Source organism: Ostrea edulis, chromosome 10, assembly GCF_947568905.1.
Source record: "Ostrea edulis chromosome 10, xbOstEdul1.1, whole genome shotgun sequence".
NCBI classification, from domain to species: domain Eukaryota; kingdom Metazoa; phylum Mollusca; class Bivalvia; order Ostreida; family Ostreidae; genus Ostrea; species Ostrea edulis.
Genome location: NC_079173.1, coordinates 37629993 through 37648313, shown reverse-complemented (window position 1 = coordinate 37648313; position 18321 = coordinate 37629993). Strand labels below are relative to the sequence as shown.

The following is an 18321-nucleotide window of genomic DNA, read 5'->3' as shown; positions in this document are numbered from 1 at the left end:
GTGCTTCAGGGAGTGAGGTTGGACATGCAAAGATCATTTTGACAAATTACATTTGTGAAGTTGACGATGGATTAATGAGTATAATGTAAGAATTAAGGCTTTGGAAATGATTTGTCAGTCCTTTAGTAATGGGGCATTTCTTTGTGCAACCCTAAATTAAGTAATCCATACCAAGTGAAAGAAATTATCTAAATATGTATCATTAAATAGAAATATGTTTTGAAATATTTCTGTATAACAATTCCAGAGATATATTGACAATAGAGTCAAATGTTTTACCACTGTGTATAGTGAATGATATATAGCTCAGTCGCAACTGATGTCTGAACAAGAAATGTAATACGTATAACTAATATTGTCTGCACAGGAAATGTAATACGTAGGGGAAATGTAATACGTATAACTAATGTCTGTACAGGAAATGTAATACGCATATAAATGATGTCTGTACAGGAAATGTAATACATTAATAACTAATGTCTGTACAGGAAATGTAATACGTATAACGAATGTCTGTACAGGAAATGTAATACGTATAACTAATGTCTGTACAGGAAATGTAATACATATAACTAATGTCTGTACAGGAAATGTAATACGTATAATGAATGTCTGTACAGGAAATGTAATACGTATATAACTAATGTCTGTACAGGAAATGTAATGCATATAACTAATGTCTGTACAGGAAATGTAATACTTATAACTAATGTCTGTACAGGAAATGTAATACATATATAACTAATGTCTGTACAGGAAATGTAATACGTATAACTAATGTCTGAACAGGAAATGTAATACATATATAACTAATGTCTGTACAGGAAATGTAATGCATATAACTAATGTCTGTACAGGAAATGTAATACGTATATAACTAATGTCTGAACAGGAAATGTAATACATATATAACTAATGTCTGTACGGGAAATGTAATACATATATAACTAATGTCTGTACAGGAAATGTAATACGTATAACTAATGTCTGTACAGGAAATGTAATACATTAATAACTAATGTCTGTACAGGAAATGTAATACGTATAACCAATGTCTGAACAGGAAATGTAATACGTATAACTAATGTCTGTACAGGAAATGTAATACATATAACTAATGTCTGTACAGGAAATGTAATACGTATATAACTAATGTCTGTACAGGAAATGTAATACATATATAACTAATGTCTGTACAGGAAATGTAATACGTATAACTAATGTCTGTACAGGAAATGTAATACATTAATAACTAATGTCTGTACAGGAAATGTAATACGTATAACTAATGTCTGAATAGGAAATGTAATACGTATAACTAATGTCTGTACAGAAAATGTAATACATATAACTAATGTCTGTACAGGAAATGTAATACATTAATAACTAATGTCTGTACAGGAAATGTAATACGTATAACTAATGTCTGAACAGGAAATGTAATACATATAACTAATGTCTGTACAGGAAATGTAATACGTATAACTAATTGTCTGTACAGGAAATGTAATACGTATATAACTAATGTCTGTACAGGAAATGTAATACGTATAACTAATGTCTGAACAGGAAATGTAATACGTATAACTAATTGTCTGTACAGGAAATGTAATACGTATATAACTAATGTCTGTACAGGAAATGTAATACGTATATAACTAATGTCTGAACAGGAAATGTAATACATATATAACCAATGTCTGTACAGGAAATGTAATACGTATATAACTAATGTCTGAACAGGAAATGTAATACATATATAACTAATGTCTGAACAGGAAATGTAATACGTATATAACTAATGTCTGTACAGGAAATGTAATACGTATATAACTAATGTCTGAACAGGAAATGTAATACATATATAACTAATGTCTGAACAGGAAATGTAATACGTATATAACTAATGTCTGAACAGGAAATGTAATACGTATATAACTAATGTCTGTACAGGAAATGTAATACATATATAACTAATGTCTGAACAGGAAATGTAATACGTATAACTAATGTCTGAACAGGAAACATAATACATATAACTAATGTCTGAACAGGAAATGTACTGCGTATAACTAATGTCTGTACAGGAAATGTAATACATATATAACTAATGTCTGTACAGGAAATGTAATACGTATATAACTAATGTCTGTACAGGAAATGTAATACGTATAACTAATGTCTGTACAGGAAATGTAATGCATATATAACTAATGTCTGAACAGGAAATGTAATACGTATATAACTAATGTCTGAACAGGAAATGTAATACGTATAACTAATGTCTGTATAGGAAATGTAATGCATATATAACTAATGTCTGAACAGGAAATGTAATACGTATATAACTAATGTCTGAACAGGAAATGTAATACATATATAACTAATGTCTGTACAGGAAATGTAATACGTATATAACTAATGTCTGAACAGGAAATGTAATACGTATATAACTAATGTCTGTACAGGAAATGTAATACGTATATAACTAATGTCTGAACAGGAAATGTAATACGTATAACTAATGTCTGAACAGGAAACATAATACATATAACTAATGTCTGAACAGGAAATGTACTGCGTATAACTAATGTCTGTACAGGAAATGTAATACATATATAACTAATGTCTGTACAGGAAATGTAATACGTATATAACTAATGTCTGTACAGGAAATGTAATACGTATAACTAATGTCTGTACAGGAAATGTAATGCATATATAACTAATGTCTGAACAGGAAATGTAATACGTATATAACTAATGTCTGAACAGGAAATGTAATACGTATAACTAATGTCTGTATAGGAAATGTAATGCATATATAACTAATGTCTGAACAGGAAATGTAATACGTATATAACTAATGTCTGAACAGGAAATGTAATACATATATAACTAATGTCTGTACAGGAAATGTAATACGTATATAACTAATGTCTGAACAGGAAATATAATACGTATATAACTAATGTCTGTACAGGAAATGTAATATGTATATAACTAATGTCTGTACAGGAAATGTAATACATATATAACTAATGTCTGAACAGGAAATGTAATACGTATATAACTAATGTCTGTACAGGAAATGTAATACATATATAACTAATGTCTGTACAGGAAATGTAATACATATATAACTAATGTCTGTAGAGGAAATGTAATACATATATAACTAATGTCTGTACAGGAAATGTAATACGTATATAACTAATGTCTGAACAGGAAATGTAATGCATATAACTAATGTCTGTACAGGAAATGTAATACATATAACTAATGTCTGTACGGGAAATGTAATGCATATAACTAATGTCTGTACGGGAAATGTAATACGTATAACTAATGTCTGTACAGGAAATGTAATACGTATATAACTAATGTCTGTACAGGAAATGTAATACGTATAACTAATGTCTGTACAGGAAATGTAATACGTATATAACTAATGTCTGTACAGGAAATGTAATACATATATAACTAATGTCTGTACAGGAAATGTAATACTTATAACTAATGTCTGTACAGGAAATGTAATACGTATAACTAATGTCTGTACAGGAAATGTAATACATATAACTAATGTCTGAACAGGAAATGTAATACGTATAGAACTAATGTCTGTACAGGAAATGTAATACGTATATAACTAATGTCTGAACAGGAAATGTAATACGTATATAACTAATGTCTGTACAGGAAATGTAATACATATATAACTAATGTCTGTACGGGAAATGTAATACGTATATAACTAATGTCTGTACAGGAAATGTAATGCATATAACTAATGTCTGTACAGGAAATGTAATACTTATAACTAATGTCTGTATAGGAAATGTAATACATATATAACTAATGTCTGTACAGGAAATATAATACATATATAACTAATGTCTGTACAGGAAATGTAATACGTATATAACTAATGTCTGTACAGGAAATGTAATACGTATAACTAATGTCTGTACAGGAAATGTAATACGTATAATGAATGTCTGTACAGGAAATGTAATACATATATAACTAATGTCTGTACAGGAAATGTAATACGTATATAACTAATGTCTGTAAGGGAAATGTAATACGTATATAACTAATGTCTGAACAGGAAATGTAATACGTATATAACTAATGTCTGTACAGGAAATGTAATACTTATATAACTAATGTCTGTACAGGAAATGTAATACGTATATAACTAATGTATGTACAGGAAATGTAATACATTTAACTAATGTCTGTACAGGAAATGTAATACGTATATAACTAATGTCTGTACAGGAAATGTAATACTTATAACTAATGTCTGTACAGGAAATGTAATACGTATATAACTAATGTCTGAACAGGAAATGTAATACGTATATAACTAATGTCTGTACAGTAAATGTAATACGTATAACTAATGTCTGTACAGGAAATGTAATACGTATAACTAATGTCTGTACAGGAAATGTAATACGTATAACTAATGTCTGTACAGGAAATGTAATACGTATATAACTAATGTCTGAACAGGAAATGTAATACATATATAACTAATGTCTGTACAGGAAATGTAATACGTATATAACTAATGTCTGTACAGGAAATGTAATACATATATAACTAATGTCTGTACAGGAAATGTAATACATATATAACTAATGTCTGTACAGGAAATGTAATACGTATAGCTAATGTCTGTACAGGAAATGTAATACGTATATAACTAATGTCTGTACGGGAAATGTAATACGTATATAACTAATGTCTGTACGGGAAATGTAATACGTATATAACTAATGTCTGTACGGGAAATGTAATACATATAACTAATGTCTGTATGGGAAATGTAATACGTATAACGAATGTCTGTACAGGAAATGTAATACGTATATAACTAATGTCTGTACAGGAAATGTAATACGTATATAACTAATGTCTGTACAGGAAATGTAATACGTATAACTAATGTCTGTACAGGAAATGTAATACGTATATAACTAATGTCTGTACAGGAAATGTAATACATATATAACTAATGTCTGTACAGGAAATGTAATACGTATATAACTAATGTCTGAACAGGAAATGTAATACGTATAACGAATGTACAGGAAATGTAATACATATATAACTAATGTCTGTACAGGAAATGTAATACGTATAACTAATGTCTGTACAGGAAATGTAATACGTATATAACTAATGTCTGTACAGGAAATGTAATACATATATAACTAATGTCTGTACAGGAAATGTAATACGTATATAACTATTGTCTGTACAAGAAATGTAATATGTATAACTAATTTCTGTACGGGAAATGTAATATGTATAACTAATGTCTGTTTGGGAAATATGATATGCATAACTATATTATCTAGTATATCATATTGGTTTCCCATTTGTTACGTTACACAGAACAGCCTATTATATATAATGCACCCTTTGATCTTGATGACGCTCAATCCTTATTTGGTAATGATTAAGCAGACAGGTGGTACTAACAACAACAAAAAAGAATGGAACTATAGTTTGCAACAAACATTTATTCATTGTCCCAGATGACAGCAAGTCAATTTCATTTCAGAAATATAAGAGGAAAGATTCGGTGAATGCAAATATAAGCACATTGATGAAAAAGTTTTTCATCCAATTTTTCGTTTGATACATGCATCAAATAAAGAATTATAAGATTTATTTCTTATCATTTACTATGTTTTTAAAATAGAAAAAACAAATAGTTTCTCTCATCAAAAAGCTTGAATTAACGTTTTTTGAAATAGCGCATAGGAATACTCATACGTAACAATGAAAACAACAACAAAACTGGCTGTGCGGTCAGGTCAGGTAGAGTTACTGTGCAGAATTTATTGGATTATACACCAAATTAAAAGGTGCAATGGTTAAAAGCTTAATTAGATATATAGGAAGAGAACAAATGGTGACTGGATGTAAGCTGCATCACGTTCGAGGAGACGTTGAACACTGGTTGTTTCGTAGGAACGGTGGAATGCGACTCGGCTCCATTTCAATATCAAGTAAAAGGCTCAACACCTCTTCATCTAATTGCCCTCGTTGACTGCCCTCGTTGACTGAGTCTCATATAACGCAGTTCAATCATTAATGCCTCCAAGATCAAAAGTCGCTGCTTGCTCCGTCATGTTATCGAACTCGTAAAACAGACGATTCATACCGGGAACTCGTGTTTACAATCTGTCTACTTCTACCAGTCAGTGTCCTACGTCATCAAGTTGACTATATTCTGTCACGTCATCACTAGGCCTAATATGTGCTCTTTCTTTAATTAATTTGTATTTTATTCATATCTTTGGTTGTGTTTAATTTTGGTAGAATCAAACGAATACATTTCGTTTACAATGCTTGTTTGGAAATTCCCATTCTATAAATTGCGCTAAAATTAGAACCTGTAAGGAAGACGCATTCCAGAGAAAAGTCCTGCGTGTTAAGTGCAGATGAACTCCGGACGAAAAGTAGTCTTGCGTGCTGAGTGCAGATGAACTCCGGACGAAAAGTAGTCCCGCGTGCTAATAGCAGATGAACTCCGGATGAAAAGTAGTCCCGCGTGTTAAGTGCAGATGAACTCCAGACGAAATTTTGTTTGACTAAGAAATCAAACGAATTTTTTCATCCAATCAGCATCATTGTTCAGTCATATCACTTTAAATGTTATTAAATGATAATGGAATGAAGCAAATAAATAGTTGATGTGTATAAAGTGATATTTCATTTCATTTGACTTTAATTGTGCAAAAATTCTAGGTTCCTTTAATTTTCAAAGATAGGTTAAAGATAACTAAATGGATTGAAACTTCTGAATGTCCATTTTTGCTTAGGATGTCCCACTTTGCAGAGCTCCCTTGTTTAATGCGCAAGTTCCACGGAAATGATCTATGAAAATTATTCTTCCTGCAGCTGATCGAGTTACAGATTGTATAATAAAAGGTAGAACATAGTCTTAAATATGAAACGACTAGGAATTGTTATTAAATGGAAAAACTAAATATACAGTGTCAGTGTTTCTTTAAGTATTTTTTCACAGTTGGAAATGATTGAAAGTAATACATGGATCTGTTCCAGGTAAGCTATGAGCAGGGTATCGGGAGTTTTCCACTCAGTGTGGCAGCAGACATGTTGTGTAGGGGGTTACTGCAGTCTCTGTATATATATAAGAACCTAAGCTGCCCTGAGATAGTGGGGATCCTGTGTATAACCTGCTCTCAGGGTGTTTATTGAAGCCAGCCAGGAAGTAAATCCAGCAGCAGTTAATGAAGTGTGAATTTGTAAAACAGGTGTTTTATTATCTGTGGCTGCAGTGGAAGCCTGGCATGGTGTCAAACATTGGACAGTTATAATGGTGATGATGTTAAGATTGATATTACTTCACTGGGATGAAACAGGATCAGGCTGGCATTGTACTCTGACTGTTCCCACAAATGTATAGAAATCTACTCACTGTTTAGGTCACCTGAGTCATGATCAGGTGACTGCCATTGGTCTTTGTCTTATTTTGTTGTGTGTGTGGTGTGTTAATATCAAATGATTTCTAACTTGTTTTGAATACTACATGGCCAGTTGTCTTCAAATTTGATATAGTTACATTCACCGAACCTTTTCTTTTATACAATGTATTTCTTTTGAAATTGACCTTGCTTTCATTATATACATTGAATACACGTTTGTTGCCAATTTATTTTGATCCGGTTATTAGTACCACCTGTCCGCATAATCATTTTAACAATAAAATGCTTTCTTTGTTGTTTTATCAGGTAATGAAGGTTGCTATACTTGTAGTGTTGCAGAAAAAATTCATAACCCCAGTTAGTGGGTTAATATGCAAATTTTTGAGCAATGATTGCTACCTTTATCACCCAATAAAACAGGAAAGAAAGACATTTTGTTGTTTATGTTTATATTTTTCAGTATTTAAAAAAAAACTAGATAGACTAGATTTAGTAGTAAAATATCATATCTTTGACCTTTTTGGTTACTTCAAATGGAACTGCCAATTTAATATACCCTTTGACCTTGGCAATTAATGCTGCATATTTGATAATGATTATGTGGACAAGTGGTACTATTTTGCTGGATATTTGCACCTCCTAACTAGCACATGATATATCATAATTCATTTAAATATTCCTTCATAATGATAAACATTTTCCAGGTATATAAATGAGTATCTAAACAAAATTCCTCTGTAAAAGTATATGTATACTATCAGAAATAAAATGGAAAATGCTTTATGCTTCCCTATAATGAAAAACCTGAATTTTTCCTATTCAATGTCAATTAATATTGAAACTTTTTACATCATTTTATTGAAAACTGTTTGCTCTTCATGTTGTAAAAGTTTAATTTCTCAGTGACTTTAAATAATTGAAAAATGTCGTTTATCCACGGAATTTTGGGACAACCCTTGTATACATATAGAATATCACACTCTAATGTTGATCTTGGACCTGGGATTGGCCCCAAGAGTTGATCTCAGCCCGTAGGGCGAGGGCCGAGATCACTCGAGGGGCAATCCCAGGTCCGAGATCAACATTAGAGTGTGATATTGTTTATATCATATACCTAAAACACAACAAGTTGATAAACATTTTTTTTAAAAATGGGGGGGGGGGGGGGGGGGGGGGTGGTATTGACCCAAACATAAATACATGGTATACTGTACAACGATATTTTTGACTATTTCATTCCTTCAGTGAGTTTACTTTAATGTTACGTTTCAAGTACTATTGGCATTGTGAAACATGCTAAAGTCTTGGTTTTGTAGTATTATTCCATTGCTGGTCACGATAATTGGATGATTAATCATGGGCATCCCCTCATGTGGTCTAGAATCTGGACGTTTCAATTAACTGAACTGCTTGTCTGAGAAACTCGTCATATCTATCGCTGTGTTGTTCATGTACATGTATATTCTATTAAGCAGCTCCTAGGGGCTTGCTAATGAATACTAAGTGAATTATTTTTATTTCTTTTTTCGGATTTACCAAACTCGCCCGTTTTCATTTTTCATGTAATTTGTAAGAGTTGTAGAACTTTGTTTACGGGGCGTCATCGTATGAACTGGAATGTGTACAGATCTGATGCTGCTATTTATTTGCTTAGGGAATGTTACCTTATACTGAAGTAAGTTTTTTTTTTACCGTTTCCCATCTGTTTAGCATCTATAAGTCGTTTAAAAACGTCGGAAGATATTGGTTCTGCCTTTCTCGTTTTATTGCCAAGTCCTCAGGATTTTAGATTTCAGAAATCGTTTTAAAGCAGTTTTCTACATCAAAATTGCCGTAAATTAACATTTTGATCTCCATTGGGACCGGGAATTTCTAATAATGCTTCAGTATCACCCTCCACAATCCTCCTACTGTTTTTTATCGCCTAGAACGTTGATTGTTTTGAAATGAAGTTAAACGTGTTATTGTTCTAAATAAACAATTGTTACTTGGGTTACCCCCCTTTGCTTAGATACTCGCTACAATTTAGCGCTGTTTTTGAAAAGGTTTTTATTTAATTTTTCTGCTTAAATTAAATTTTGTCGTGGGAGAAAGTATTATATTTGATAAAAATTGTGTCTAACATCATTTTTTCATGTAGTTATGTTAGATTTCAAAAGATTAAAGAAGAAATAGCCATTTGAAATTTGAGGGCGAGACAGCCCCTTGACAACGGGCCGAGACAGAGATTTCTCACATTATCACCAGTGTGAGATAGACTTTACCCATGTGAGACAGCCATGTGAGATTTTTCTGTCTCACACTGCTGCGACGTCATTTGATTGTGATGTCATATATTTTCTATGATTTACGTTACACGGTGAAGATTTACGTTACACGGTGAAGCAAAAATATTTTGTATTGTTATCTTTAAATTTTAATGTATATAGCTTTCTGTTGGACAACCTTGGGTTTTTTAGTTTACACTTACAGTGTAAACCATTTTCGGGTATGCTCTTTCTGCCTATCTAATTAGTTTTTGCATCGAAGTTCAAATGAGGATTTTGATAATTTAGAACTTTCTCAAAGCTCCTAAATTTATGCACTAAACTGTAGGTAAAATGTGAGAAAAATAATCCTTCATTATTTACTCGTGTGGGATAGGAAAATTCCACCACTGGAACAAGATTCGCTGTCTAGGACTCGGCAAAGCCTCGTCCTAGACTGCGAATCTTGTCCCCTCGGTGGAATTTCCCTATCCCACACTCGTACTAATGAAGGATTCTATTAATCTCGGCCCTTAGGGCGAGACAACCCTACCTACTTGCAGCTGTCTCACCCTAGCCATGATAGGTGTATCAGGGCTGATACACTACTAGGTATATGATATATACTGAGTCTCCTATCAGTAAAACAGTGAAAGAGAATATAATATGTATACGTGCATGGTCTATTCAGATAATATGCCCTCTCTGTCAGTCTATTCAGATAATATGCCCTCTCTGTCAGTCCAATTTCTGTTAGTAAATCTCTTTCCACCTCTCTATTTGTGGCAAATATTTTTTAAAAGTTTTTCAACCATTAAGATTATAATATGCCCTCTCTGTCAGTCCAATTTCTGTTAGTAAATCTCTTTCCACCTCTCTATTTGTGGCAAATATTTTTTAAAAGTTTTTCAACCATTAAGATTATAATTTTTGGATGACAGTCACATTCAATGACTTTATGACTTGACCTTTGACTTGCTATAATAATATGAAATAACATTTCCAATGTTTTTGCCATCAATGATTACCAATTCAAATAAAGCCATTTCCTCATGAATGTGAACAATGTGCATAATATGAATACTGAGATAAATTATTCCCAACAGAAATAAAAGTATAATATGAATATAAAAAATAAATTTCATTTTTAAAAGTACATGAGAGAATAATGAATGGCAATGCTCCACAATAGTAATTAAACGCTCTATGAAATATGCTGGCATTATAAGCATTATACAGTTCATGCCCTCATGTACAGTATTTTCAAAAAATGAAATTTAAAAATAACTTTAATGTCATCTGATGCTTCAGTTGTGATTTTGACCCCAATATTAGCCTTGGGTAGTTTTGAACTCAAATTCAATCCTTTGGGCATACTGATAAATAAAAAATTAAGTGTGTGCAAAAGGTATGATATGTTAAGCTGTCTTAAAAGCTAATTGTGAATTCTTTATGTCGCATTAGACAAATATTCCACTGGATTTACATAATTCTGTAGAGGCAGTTTTTGCTATAGTTCAGATGTTCGGTGATGCCAGTTTGCCACTTGAATGTAGAGAACCCGATATCTCTGATCCTTGCATTTGTTAATGTAACCATGCAGCTAGTCCACGGTATTGCTTTCATTTGAAGGATTATGTCTGAATGCATGTTGATATGCACAATCTTAACTTCCAAAAAGAATGCTACTGTGCAGTCTCCTGAAGTTATAAATTTATAGACCACCGTGACTGCAAATTAAGGCTTTTTTTATAGTGGCCAATATGCAAGTTCCGAGTTACACCAAAATTATTTCCCTTTGTCGAACTCTTTCGCATTTTATGACGTATGGTGGGTACACAATGTATACATTATAGCGTAGACTGGCATTGTACATAACGATTACGTACGATTAATGTAATAAAAGCGTAACTTTTGTTTATATCAATCACTGTTATGTATATTCTGGCCATATCAAGCATAATCTGTTTGAATAAGATCATCAAATTAGCTATTAAATCATTATTCGTTTCCTCTTCTACATGAGTGACGCTTTTATCAAAGAAAGATGGCAATTGACAGTATTTGTTTGAGCCATTTTGTTGTCCAATACTCATAAACTCACTAAAGTTGCCTTTCCCCTGAGATAGGATGGTCTCAGAAACTCTGGATATCATCTTTTAAGAAATAATACAACGATAGTAATTAGCAAATGTACCCACTGTCATCATATTTTACGTCATAATTTACGGAAGAGTTTGACAAAGGGAAATAACTCTTAGGGAACTCCGAACTTCCGTATTAAGCCAATAATGTCTTCGAATGTTGTTTACATTAAAATCCAAAAGTTTGATTCAAGGATCAGAAAGTTTAATTCTGCCAACATTGGAACATTTTTGTCATGGCAGCACAACATAGTAATCAGACATGCATGATTGAAGCATCAAGGGAGACAACTCAAAGAAGCAAAATTGTAATTGCATGTTTACATTCACTGAATCTTTTCTCTTAAATTTCTTTTTAAATTGAAATTCCTTTCACCTTAGACAATGAATATGCCTATGTTGCAAACTGATTCAATTTAGTGTTTAATTAGTACCACCTGTCTGCATAATCATTATACCATTATAAACGGAGCGTCATCAAGGTGAATGGCTGTTCCATTATAAGTTACAAAATTGTCAACGAATCTAGTTTATATAAAAAAAAAAAAAAACCACATAAAAATTCATAAATATCTTTTTTGTTACGTTTTATCTGGTGATGATTAGGTAGCGATGATCATTGTAGGTGATGAAATGTACCGCCGTAAATCAACAACAGGGCCAATTAATTAACTTATCCACACAACCAAATTAAAACCAAATAGATAAACGAAGTATATAAACAGTATGTTTACAATAAACATCAGGAATATTAATGTCATGGGTATAGCTGCATGCACAGGGGCTATATATATAAGCCTGTTTGGGCCCGAACTCTGTGATAACATAAATATATTTATGGTATCACAGAGTTGGGGCCCAAACGGGCTTAGCCCCTGTGGCTGCATGTATATAAGGTTGTCTCAATCAAATTAAATTTTTTTTTTTGCCAGGTCGACATCGCAGTTTTAAATTCCGTCTCCTTTCAATTCGTCATGACATCGCAAGTAAATCTAAGTGTATCAACGTACGATCTCGAGACCCAGAAGATCCTGAAGACTATGATAAGTCCTCCCAGCTACATGTATCTGGGTCCCTCCCTCCCAACTCCCCACCATCACAGGTTCGGAAAAATGAGGGGCAAGGACAGGGTAAAGCTGGGATCCCAAGGCGGGCATCTTCAATGGAGGCATTGGATAAACAAGGACTTCCTAAGACAGGGTCCCAGAATTCTGTGGGTAAGGTATTGTAGGATTCTCGACTGTCTTTGTCGATGTGAATGTTTCAGAATTCCATCGTAACCGTTCCTGAGATATCCTTGATGCACATGAATGACAGTTTTCTGTGATTCTGTAGATTGTTATCTTCGAATTCAATATGACGATAGATCATGTAAGCATCTCAAAATTATCAGTCACTGTCATGTCTGAATTCATACCGTATTGCAAAATGGCTGAAACAATTTCCTAAGTTTGTTTGTTTTTAATGTACAATTTATGCAAAACATGCATTCTTCAAATATAAGCTTCAGGTCTACTGACAGAATACACTGCCTGTGTCAATTAATTCTTGACAGTTAAAGCTATATCTGAAATTATTGCATTACAATTTGGGCACATTTATAATCTCTAGACATTTTCACTTTTATTATTAAATATCAGAAAAAGCTCATCGATACATCTTTGTAATTTATAGGGCATTTCCAGCATTGGAATTTGTAATGAAAGTTAAGTGAAAATAGCACATTGATTAAAGTAAATCAGATCTACAAATTACAAATTTCAAAAGTCATTTTTACAAAATTAGGGTAAGCTGTTGTCTCTCTTCTCTCATTTGTGTATAATTAAAGAGTTGTAAAAACTGTAACTAAGAAGATGTAAGACATAAAAAAGCTAAGTACTATATTTATATTCAGAAGAATAAAAACCATGATAATGTAGTTTTAGTGTATTTATTGCATGCATAAATGGTTGACATATGTCATGTCATCAAAGATGTTCATGAATTGATTTCAAGTTAGTTTATATGCATGGATTTTTATGCTTGCTGGTATATATTTTTCTAAGGTTTTCACGACAGCATGTGGAGGCTGTGTAAGGTTGATTTTTTTCCTTCAAATAAGATAAAATGATCATCATAGTAATTTTTTCCTTTAGTTTGAAAAAAAAGAAAAAGATCAACCCCTCCTGTTGTGAAAACTAACTATTAAGTGCTGCTGACTGTATCTTATCCTAAGCTTTAAATTGGCTTCACTTCTATAGTATACTAGCAATGCACATGATGAGTGCTGGATTGGAGACCATTTTAACTGTCTGTTGTTTCTGTCCATTTGTCCTTGTGCACTCTGTATCCCAGTCCATCCATAACACCCGGACACCGTATGTGTGGAGAATTTGTTGTTGTACAGCTGAGTATTCATTCAACATATTCCTTCAAATTTTGCAGAATGATTTCATACACAATCAAGATGTGCACCTTTTATTAAAACAGGAGGTTATAGCTCACTAGAGGCAAATTTAGACTAAATTTAATCAGATTGGGGCCATATTCAACAGTCTCGTTTGAATTTAAGTCAGCATTTTGTAAATTCTATGATTTTAATAATGATCTACTTTGCCAATACAACCTATCATTGGGTCAAATGCTGTCTGACATGTTTCATACCGAATAGGCCGTTCTTGGCACACTGATTTTGGCTACGGATTACTTTGTTAACATGATCAAGACATATGGGGCTTACGGTGGGTGTGACTGGTCGACAGGGGATACTTACTCCCCCTAGGCACCTGATCCCACATCTGGTGTGTCCAGGGGTTCATGTTTGCCCAACTCTTTATTTTGTATTCCTTATAGGAGTTATGAGATTGATCACTGTTCAGTATCTTCACCTTTCATTCAACTAAACATAAGCTCAAATCCTTGGGAAATGGAACTAACAAATGTGTTCAAATGAGGCCATATGCCCTCTTCCAAGGGGAGATATGATAAAGAAATAATTGAAATAAGATTTTGTGTTTTAAAGGGATTGATTCACGATTTTTCCTCAAATTTTGTTTTTCACTTTAAATGATCAAAATCTAGTCTAATATGTTGAGAAGGTTTCACCAAAAAATTAAGGTTATTCATCATGACAGAAGCTCATTATAGAGAGTTTATTATTTGTTTTGAAAACGAAGATTAAGGTGTGTTATAGTTTACAGAGCTTTCAAAATAAATGGATATTGATCCAAGTTTATTATATAAGTCATCTCAAGTATATGTTGTGTAAAACGTGTCATTTAAAAGTTAAAATTTGTGATTGTGCAAAATAAAGATGCTTTAAATGACACAAAATTAACATATTTCACTGGTTTGTTTGTTTACATAAAAAGACCCGAGTCTTTGTTTACATAACACAGAATCAATGCTAAAATATATGCTCTTATCCTTGCATTGAGATGGTCCAAATTTTGGTTGTCAACATTAAATGAGTTATATTTTAAATTTTTAACATAAAAAATGATAAATATTTCTTTCGAAAAACGTGAACCAGTCCCTTTAATTTAAGAAAATCTTCCTATATTGTATCTCAATCTTAACAGATTAAGAGCCCATGCAATCTTGAGTAAAAGCTTCCTTTATTAGGTGACTCGTGAGTGTTGTGGCCCATGATTCATATTACAAATATTTATTTGACATTTCCACATGTATGTTCCACTTAAATATTAATGGTCACTTTTTATTCTGCCATCATGCATGCCGTTTATAGGTACCTTAGGTTTTCATTGAGCAATCCATTGAAACATGCAGCCAGCTCCGTGATGGTTCAGATATTTGAAAATGTGCATTTCAAATGTTGAACAAATCCACTTATAATCACATATTATCCTTGTGTGTGTACGATCGTCATTATGTATTTGTCTTGGCATGTTGATGAAGAACTATCAGAATTGGCATCTCTAGTAACATAAATTGTTTTCATTCAACATTGTTTAAGCATTTGCACAGTGATTGCACACTTAGTTTAGTAGAATGTGTATAATTGGTGAATGTGTATAACTTGTGAATTTGTTGATATTCTGATGATGAATGTGGTTATGGTTTTATAGTGTAATGTGTGTGTCGATGATACACTCTCAAATCCCGACTCCAGTTGTATTGGTCTCGTGAAATTCCCTTTAGAATTAATAGAAAAGTTATACTTGTCAATGTAGACAACATTTTCTTGCAGATGGTTTACGGAGAAAACGGTGCCGCCCTCGGGCTAATACACTAGGGCCATGTGAGTAGGTCTGTCCCCTACCCAAAATGTTTGGCTTGTACATGTCCACACCCCTCCCAATTCAGTGTATTAGGAGAATTGCAAAGGAATTCGTTTTATGAATGTGAAATTTTGAAAATTATTTCATCTTTTTTTTTTAATTTAGTGCATAATCTGTTAAGGTGGTTCATAACACTAAAATTTTGATATTTAATGGCTCGTTTAAGCACTTGATGTGAAGCACGATTTCATCATCAAAAGAGTGATGCTGTACAAGCTCTCAATATTTTCGCTGAATTTTTTGTGATTTAATTTTTCAAGAGTGATAAAAAAGGTGTTTTGTTCGCAAATTATAAGAGATTTTAAAACCTAAACTTTGCTTTGCTTTGGTGCATGATATAAATATCTAGAATCCTGCGAAAATTAGACTTGTATGTAAAATATGTTTTAATTTTTTAATGAATTAAGAAAAGATTTATGAAAATTGTATTAGTTTTTGTCAATATTTTTTAAATCTACGACAAAAGTCTTCAAGAATCATGTGATTAACGAGGTAAAAAAAGTATGTTAGAAAAAATATTTTGAGAAGAAATTGAATTTTATGAAATGATAAAATATTAGATAAAGTATTCACATCAAATCACAGCGAAATTGTTTTATTTGGAAACAAAACATGTTTTCCATCATTCCAGGAAAAATCACAAAAAATCATATAAAGTTATTGAGAGCTGGTATCACTCTTTTGATGGTTAAATCATACTTCATAAGAGGTGTTTTAACGAGCCATTAAGTAAAATTTTTGGTGTAATGAGCCATCTTAAGAAAATTGCCAATCATTGAGAAAAATAATGACTATCATGTTTGATGTTGAAGTTTAAAGAAAGATAACTCTTACATGTATGTATATTTGATGACCTCAGTCAGCCAGAGGAAGCAAGATTTCTCTATTTCTCTCTCTCTAGGAATGCAAGATTTCTGTTTCTCTTTCTCTCCAGAGGAAGCAAGATTTTTCTTTCTCTCTCTCTCCAGAGGAAGCAAGATTTCTCTCTTTCTCTCCAGGAATGCAAGATTTCTCTTTCTCTCTCCAGAGGAAGCAAGATTTCTCTTTTCTCTCTCCAGAGGAAGCAAGATTTCTCTTTTCTCTCCAGAGGAAGCAAGATTTCTCTTTTCTCTCCAGAGGAAGCAAGATTTCTCTTTTCTCTCTCTCCAGAGGAAGCAAGATTTCTCTTCTCTCTCTCCAGAGGAAGCAAGACTTCTTTAATTCTCTCTCTTTCCAGAGGAAGCAAGATTTCTCTTTTCTCTCTCTCCAGAGGAAGCAAGATTTCTCTTCTCTCTCTCTCCAGAGAAAGCAAGACTTCTCTCTCTCTCTGATCTCTTTCTCCTCTTGCTCGTTTTTATTAGTTCACAGGGTATATACATGATCTATGATTTCTGGATATTTTGGTTTAATTAATGATTTGATTTGTTAGGTCTCATTAGATATTTAAATTTGACACTATTGTTTTCTTTGTCATTCTCCTGTCATTGACCTTTAATTAACCCTCTAACCTACTAATGCTGTGCAGAAGTGCACCCAGTATGCAGATCTCCCATGTATTTTATACTCGAGTATACCAAACTATGTATACAAAACACTTTTATAGCACTAGTCCAAACACAGCATTATTTAGCCCTATGAATTTTCAGAAAAACTGGGGAATTTCATTTTTGACATTATTTTAATACATAAAATTTCTCCTGCTTTAAGCGCATCAAAATCACCCTGTATTGGAAATTTTTACCCTTAATGCCCCTGCATTCAGAACTGACTCAGGTCTTTTCATAGGGTGTGTATAATGCCCCTGCATTCAGAACTCTCAGGTTTTTTCATAGGGTGTGTATTAGTATATAGGGTGTGTATTTGCATGCAATGTACATGTAACCCAGTTATCAAAGATAGAAATTTTACCAGATGCTGTACATTTTGATATGTGGCTACTAAGGCCCCGCCGGGGGCCGGTGGCCATGCAGTGGTATGTGTGTCCGTGTCTCTCTCACAGTACAACAAAATATGTCTTTTTTTTTCATAAAACGTAAATATGATGTACAATCATTTTATTTTTTAATCATCAAACTGAACTTGCTGTAAACCCACTTTTATTTGCGACTTCATTTCGCAATTTCGTTACCGTTGATGAACTGGTTTACGGTGATTGAGTCTTAGATTATCTTAATTAAAGGACTGATTTGTGGCGAGA

The 18321-nt window shown here is 32.7% G+C and overlaps 1 protein-coding gene across 13 annotated transcripts in view; it reads left to right on the top strand.

Annotated features, from left to right (window-relative positions):
• LOC125665981 (potassium voltage-gated channel subfamily H member 6-like) overlaps positions 1-18321 on the top strand; it is an 88288-nt gene that overhangs the window by 28270 nt on the left and 41697 nt on the right. For 5 of the 13 annotated variants that reach the window (XM_056151227.1, XM_056151232.1, XM_056151231.1 and 2 more), the window contains exons 4-5: positions 12798-13082; positions 16055-16105. The exons of 4 other annotated variants lie outside the window; for them this stretch is intronic. In XM_056151227.1, coding sequence (XP_056007202.1) covers positions 12798-13082; positions 16055-16105 — 336 coding nt within the window. The remainder of the gene's footprint in view (positions 1-12797; positions 13083-16054; positions 16106-18321) is intronic. 4 more of the 13 variants (XM_056151229.1, XM_056151233.1, XM_056151230.1 and 1 more) reach the window with 2 other exon arrangements.